Source organism: Equus caballus, chromosome 26, assembly GCF_041296265.1.
Source record: "Equus caballus isolate H_3958 breed thoroughbred chromosome 26, TB-T2T, whole genome shotgun sequence".
NCBI lineage: Eukaryota > Metazoa > Chordata > Mammalia > Perissodactyla > Equidae > Equus > Equus caballus.
In genome coordinates this window covers 46,350,278-46,357,276 of record NC_091709.1, presented here as the reverse complement: position 1 = coordinate 46,357,276, position 6,999 = coordinate 46,350,278, and the positions used below count along the sequence as shown (strand labels likewise).

Below are 6,999 nucleotides of genomic sequence, written 5' to 3'. Positions count from 1 at the left end.
CGCCCCGCCCGAGGCGGAGCCCCAGCCCCGGCCACGCCCATGCCCCGCCCGAGGCGGAGCCCCAAACCCCCGGCCCCGCCCAGAGGCGGAGCCCCAGTCCGACCACGCCCACTCCCCCGCCCCGCCCGAGGCGGAGCCCCAGCCCGACCACGCCCATTCCCCGCCCCGCCCGAGGCGGAGCCCCAGCCCCGGCCACGCCCATACCCCGCCCGAGGCGGAGCCCCTGCCCGCTGGGCCCGGAGCCGCGCACGCGCGCCGGGCCTGGGCCCTGGTTCTCACCTGCCAGGGCCGGGCTCGGCCGGCGGCCTGGACGAACCGTTCAGGCAGCAAGCAGGTGAGAAGGTCTGACCCCACGCTTACTGTTTAACAGCTCTGTATTATGAACGGGAGATCAAAAAGAACGAGACTCTGAACTGAACACTACACTTTTCCGAAGAGTTCTGTCAAATGTTAGGTTGGCATATACGTCTACAAAAAACCCGAAAACCGTTCAGACTTAGATGTCGTGGCTCTTGTGAGCTCTTGGCTAATACGTTATGAAAAATCCCCCAATGCTCCCCCAAAAGTAAATCTACGCTTTGAGTTAGGAACAAGGATTAGGGAGAGAAAACCAAGAAAATTCTTTAACTTTACACACTCAATTTTCACACCCCACAGCAAAAGAAAGCAGTTCAAAACAGCAAAGTTTCTTCTTAAAATGTGTATTTTCAGAATTATAATGCTTACATTTTAAACAGTTTTAATACAATGTTTTTAGTCTAACAATATATTACAGAATAATGTGAAGAATGACTTTCATAGTAAACCATGAAAATGGAATTAATACCTGCAGTGTCAAAGTCACCAACTTGTCACCTTTCCAGTCACAGAATCCTAGCAAATTGTCTTAACAATGCTTTCCGATCTTATAGCCTGACGTATAGGACAAATACATTTAGAGAAAGGGGCATTTTCATGAAAAATCAAATTTTAAAATCACGTAGGACTTATTTTAAAGATCACAGTTGACAGTAAAACATTTAGATCAGCCTAGTTTGTTCTTTTATCAAAAGTAGTATAACTTTTCATTTTATAGACACACCTGGAGTGTTTAACTTCATTTTGTAACAATCTTATTGTAAATACTAAAGAAAAATTGAATAGAAGCCTGCATTTTCGTTACTAACTCCTGAGGGGCTATCTAGCCTCATCAGCTAAGACTAACACAGGAACCCGACCTACCACAGGCTCTGCTGACAATGGAACTGTAGGTAGAAGTCATTTTCAGATTAAATACAACAATTTCCACATTAGCATCAGAAGAGTTATAATTTTTCCAGTCACAGGAGAACCCATGAAATTCACCAAAATTATAACTTCTTTTCCACTTGCTGGTATTTACATGTTCCACAGGTATCTGTAAAATGCCTGCATATTCTTTTTTTGATGCACATTCTTATTTAGCAGCGGCTACCTCTTTACAACAAAACCAGCTCGTCTCAAACACATAATTTTATGCCAACAAAAATGCAATTACAGCCTTTTAGTTAAAAAAAAAAATGACTTGAAGCTTTAGGTAACATTCCTCTTGTGTGTAAAAAAACAACAGAAAAACACAGAGACACCCATGCAACTTAGATTGCAAAAGATCCTTTGGGTAATTAGGGCAAAAAAACCAAACCTGTGATAAATTTGATTTCATTGAATTTCCAGACAATAAGAAACCGCCATAAATATTTTGCATTACCCCTCTAAAATATGTACGTAATTCCAGAATTTCATCCTGGGATTAGAACCCAGACACAGAAATCCCATGCCCTTCCAGAAGGGGAGAGGGAAAGTGAGCCTGTATATCCAGGAAGGGGTCGTTCCCAGGCTCCAAGGCTCACCACGCGGGTTAGAGGCTTTTCTGCGTCAAGTCTCAAACATCCCTTCATTCACAGGGCTTGGCAGATCTGTGGGGCAATCATCAATTTTTCCAATAAAACAAACATTTTAGAAACGCTAAACTATCATTAGATTTGGAAGTTCTAATTTGCCTAACTAGTTGACCAAGTTTATTAAACTGCACATAAGGAAGATAAATTTCTGAAAAGTTCAAACAGATATTTTTCTTCTTTACACATTTTTCCAATTTCTATAAATGAAAAAGACACGGGGGCAATCACACCACCTTTATTGTTGAACAGGTTAGAAGACAACACACAGAAGCGTGAGGACAACGGCTCTGTTTGTTAGTCTGAACTGTGTCTTCGGACCCCACGCCTCTCAAGCAGGCGCGAGCCGAGCCGGGGCCAGGACAGCTGCAGGAAGCTCCTTTCTCTCTGAGGCTCACACACTTGAGGTTATTCACACGAGGCCCCGCCTCTGCTGGACCTGACTACACTTGCTTGCCTTAATCTAGACAAATTCAATCCCAACCACACTTTCCCAGTGAATTAAGAGTTCTCTTTTTCATATGTACAAAAATACATCGCTTTGGAGAGCTGGAAAAGGTTTAATACATACAACACTTATTTACAAGCTGTGACTTTCACACCAGTAAAAACAAACACACATTTATTTTGTCCTTAATTTTTGGTGCGACTTATACATAAACATTACATCAGTTAGTTTGTACTTTTAAAAATAATAAATCAACCATATGTACAATTAAATTTACAACCAAAAGCAAATTCATCTGTTGGGATGGTGTGACTGCAATTTAGTGGACCAGCAGAGAACATTCCAAGACTTTCGTCAGACTAGAAATACACTGAGAGGACCCTTCTCATCTTCATTTGAACCTCTTAATCACTAAGATTTAAGGTGCAAAAGAAAAATATTGATTATACAGTTACAATTACACGTAAAGACTTTAGGTTTAAAGGTAAGTGAAAAACAACACATTAACCCTCACATATATAATGATAATTAAAATAAATATATATTTAATTCCAAGTGCATATGACATTCAATCAACATTACGGGGAAAAAGGGTTGCAGAAACATTTACTCCTAACCTCTTTCAATAATGAGTTGTTCCTTACGCCCTTGTCTAGTCTGCTTCAAGTACCTTCCAAATGGCTCCAGCGCATGGAGGTCCCAGGCCCGCTCAGTGTGACATCCCAAGGCACAGAAGGGGTCACATTCCCTCCCCATCCCACCCCTCAGCCCACCCACCTGCCCTAAAAGGGTGTTATTCTAGAAAACACAACTAGATGATGTGTGGTAAAGGACTGTGTTTTACTCCTCAGGAGACTCACCAATCCATCTGGTCCAGAAATTGGGCAGCCGTGTGACCAGGAAGGCACACGCGTGTCACTAATAGTACTACAAAGCCTGCTGTGTCCACGTGAAAGACACAGGGACTTCCACCAAGACCAGCAGACTGAGGCTGCTCTGGTGAGCCCACTCAGGGGTCTTTCACGAGCCGGGAGGGAGTGACGTCAGGAAGCGGGGCTCTGGGCACACGGAGGACACCAGGGAGATGAGAAAACAACATGTAATCTGACACCACAGACAACACAGAAATAGCAATGTAACTCAGCTGACCAGCGGTACACTGAGATTCTCTGATGCGTCCATGGCCAGGCAGAATCCCCAAGTCTGGTCAGAGCTAACTGTTAGACTGGAGAACAGGCGAGTCAGGATCCCTTCAAGTGCACTCACACCAGGTCTGGGGCATGTGTTAGCCCGAGGCCTGGTCATGTGACGCTGACTTCGAGGACATGGTCGTCTTTGCTGGGGAGGACCAGGATCTGCATGCCTGTGCTGGCGTTGAAGACCTGGCCGGGCGGCAGCGCCTGGAGCCGGGGCATGGGCAAGCCTTTGTGCTCGCTGCTGGCGGCTGAGTGCACACTGCCCCTGCTCTTGACGCTGCTGCTGTCCAGCTGGTCATCCACGTGCTTGTCCACCGACAGGCTGTCGTTCTCTATCCAGCTATCTGCAAAACGCACAGCAAGTGAGACACGGGCCACACAGACGCTGACCCTTTACCCACCCTGGAGAGTAGCAGGCCACCCCAAGCCAACCTCCAGGGCAGAAGACTGTTAACGGAAGCTACCGCCGTAAAGAGAACCTCCCACCTGGGTCGTCAGAGGATCGATCTTAAGAGCAGGGCCTAGGACATGGAAGCCTGACAAGTTTTGGTATTGGATTCGGAAATTATCACCAGGCTCTGGGAACGTGCCGTTCAGCAGCAAGCCTGCTGCCTACAATGTCCGTTTATGAGCTCTGCGCACGGAGCCCTCTCACGCCAGTGCTGAGTGTACGTTGCATTGCGAGTCCTTACCAGCATCCAGCTGTGAGGAGTGCGCAGAATGATGGGGGAGGTACTTAAACAGCCTGACGTCGGGAAGGGGGAGGTAGCCTGCGAAGAGGGGCATCACCTCCATGTGGACTCTGTGAGTGGCCTGCGCGGCCACAGGCATGGAGATGACGCCAGAACTTTTCCCACACACTGCCCAATTGCTGCTGTTGTCAACAACTGAAACAAAGAGGGAAACCACTGTTTTACTCCGGAAAAGGACATTCAGTATTCATAGCTAACACAGGAAATGGACGTTGGCACAGTGCGGTTCACCAGACTAGAGCTCACTGGGACTTCACCAGCGGCGGCTACCCAGTCTTGAGTATTTGGCAGATATTTTCTTGAAAATGAATGGTGTGAGCCTGTCACTTCAAACAAGCTGCCAAGACATAATTTGAAACTCAGGTCAAAAATCAGAATTTTGCAAAACCTGCATTTGCCACTGTGAACTTGACAGTGTCCCAATACTCAAAAACTGTCCTGATGAGTTCAGTGTAAGCTTGAAACCAATGTGAATTTGTGATCCTGTGTAATGAAAGGTGCCAACACTTGGAAGATCTATCTGCATAACTCAGGAACCATGGTTCCCAAGTGATCAGTGCGCAGTGTTACAAGATGATGCCTGGGTACAAGATCCTTTAAAAATGCAAGACAGACGAAGGACTTGAAATCGAGTACACAAAGTTCATTCACTGATTTCAGGTTCCAGGTTGTAACAAGCCTGTGAAATACTAGCACTCGTCAAGTTCTGGTGTAGTATCAAACAAGAACATCCAGTTGTCTGAAGGCTGTTAACATACCCTCCCTTTTCCAACTACGCATCTATGCAAGGCTGGAGTTTCCCCATGTGCGCCGGTCAGTACGACATGTCACCACAGCCTGGATGCAGCAGAGTGGGAAACTCACTTACCTTCCACAAGCCAGAGAGCACAGAGATTTGAAAGAATGCAAAGCATTGTTCTTCTCGCTATTTTTGTTTGTTTTGGAAAACAGTTCTTTTTCAATAGTGTCATGTAATGGGTCTACCATTATTTTAAAGTAAATAAATAAATAACTGTTTGGCTCCTCAACCATTTTGAGAGTACGAAGGGCCTGACACCAAAGCTGAGACCTGCTCCTGAAGACGCCCAGGCCCTGGGGGAGGAGGGCCACAAGGGCTGTCTGGGAGGGAGGAGGGGAGAGGAGCCGTGCATGTGGGGGTCGAGCTGGGACCTGGGTGGAAGGAGGGTGAGGAAGGGCAGGAGCCGTGAGTGCAGGCCACTGAGACTGCTAGGTAGCAGAGTCCAGCCTTGGCTTCCAGGGTGAGGGGAGACCTGACTCACAGGCAGGCAGACGGGCCGCTGCCAGTGCCACTGTGCTCAGCACGGGCTGACGACTGCTGACGACACCTGTTTGGAGAAGGCTCCTGATAACCACGCTCCACATCATGCGGGCCTAGGGCCCCTTACATGACCAGACACTCCCACGAGCTCTGGCCTCCAGCACGCTCTCTCTCAGAGAAGACACGACACCATGTGAAAGGGAGGGCTCAGTCCGTCCGGCAACAGTGGGGGAAGGAGGCACGGCGACCCACCTTCGTACATCAGCTTGGTGGAGAAGTACTCGTCGGATTCCATCAGGGCCTCATCCTTATCCACCTCCAAGAGGCCCGAGAGCCGCGTGATGGACACCTCCAGGGAGCAGAGCGAGCCGGTCTTACAGTGCTCCGCCCCCGAAGGGGGCAGTATCTCCGCTTTCACGTTATATAATGTCTGGGCAAGAAGTGGGGAGAAGAGGACAAAGGAGATGAATACACAGTCGGAAGAAACGCTCCTGCAGGCCGGCGTGGCGCTGCCCACAGACTTGAATGAGAACGGAGGAGACGTCCACGCGGCTACTTCACTTCAGGTTACCCAGAGGACTGTGCGCCTCCCTCAGCGACCGCCTGGGGACACGCTCTTGGGAAGTCCGCCCCTCCTAATGCTGACCGCTGTCCAGCACGCACGGCGGGAGAAGGACAGGATCTTGCTCTCCGTGTGCCCAGCACCCAGGGGCAGGGTGAGCAACAGTGGCTCCATTCACTTCCTCTGCCCAGCGGACAGTGATCGATTCCCTCAGACAAGCTGTCACTTTACCCCATATGCTTCAGTATGTATTACTAAAAGTCATGGGCTCTTTCTCCTAAACACGCCATGATCACAATTAGCAAAACTGACATTAATTCCTCGGTATCACCCAATATTGAGTCCATAACCAACTTTCTGCACAACGTATCTTTCTCCATGACCTATTTACCTGATCGTCACATCTATTCACACTTGCCCTACATTTTCTCACAATCCAGGACAAAGACCCAAGACCCGCACAGGGGACCACGGGCTCACCCCCACAGGCTGTGGTTCCACTTTTGAAGGATACTGTCTAGAGTGCAGCTCAGCTACTCCACGGTGCTCTGCCTCGCCACTCATTTTGTTTGGCCAAGCGGCTGTGAAGTCCTTAAGCTGACATTGGCCTCTCATGAAAGCGCATGCCCCGATACCAGCCAGAGAGCCACAGGAAATGTAAGTCCCTGATGTGACTTCCCCAACAGCCCTACAGATCAACAGCACCCCTACCCCTGCCTCCCAGCCCTTCCCCCACGTGCCCCTTAGATAACACTCCCAGGGACTTACCAAAACCCACTCTTGTGGTTTGAATTGACCAATCCAGCTCTGGCCTGGGAACGCCAGAGCACTCCACCCACAGAGCCT

General features: G+C 48.6%; 1 protein-coding gene across 12 annotated transcripts in view; it reads right to left on the bottom strand.

Moving 5' to 3' along the window:
* Positions 1–685: 685 nt before the first annotated feature.
* TRAPPC10 (trafficking protein particle complex subunit 10) overlaps positions 686–6,999 on the bottom strand; it is a 102,273-nt gene continuing 95,959 nt past the window's right edge. For all 12 annotated transcript variants that reach the window (XM_023630263.2, XM_023630264.2, XM_070252443.1 and 9 more), the window contains 3 exons: positions 5,844–6,021; positions 4,253–4,447; positions 686–3,904 (listed from right to left, as the gene is read on the bottom strand). In XM_023630263.2, the coding sequence (XP_023486031.1) occupies positions 3,666–3,904; positions 4,253–4,447; positions 5,844–6,021 (612 nt within the window). In that variant the 3' untranslated portion in view covers positions 686–3,665. The remainder of the gene's footprint in view (positions 3,905–4,252; positions 4,448–5,843; positions 6,022–6,999) is intronic.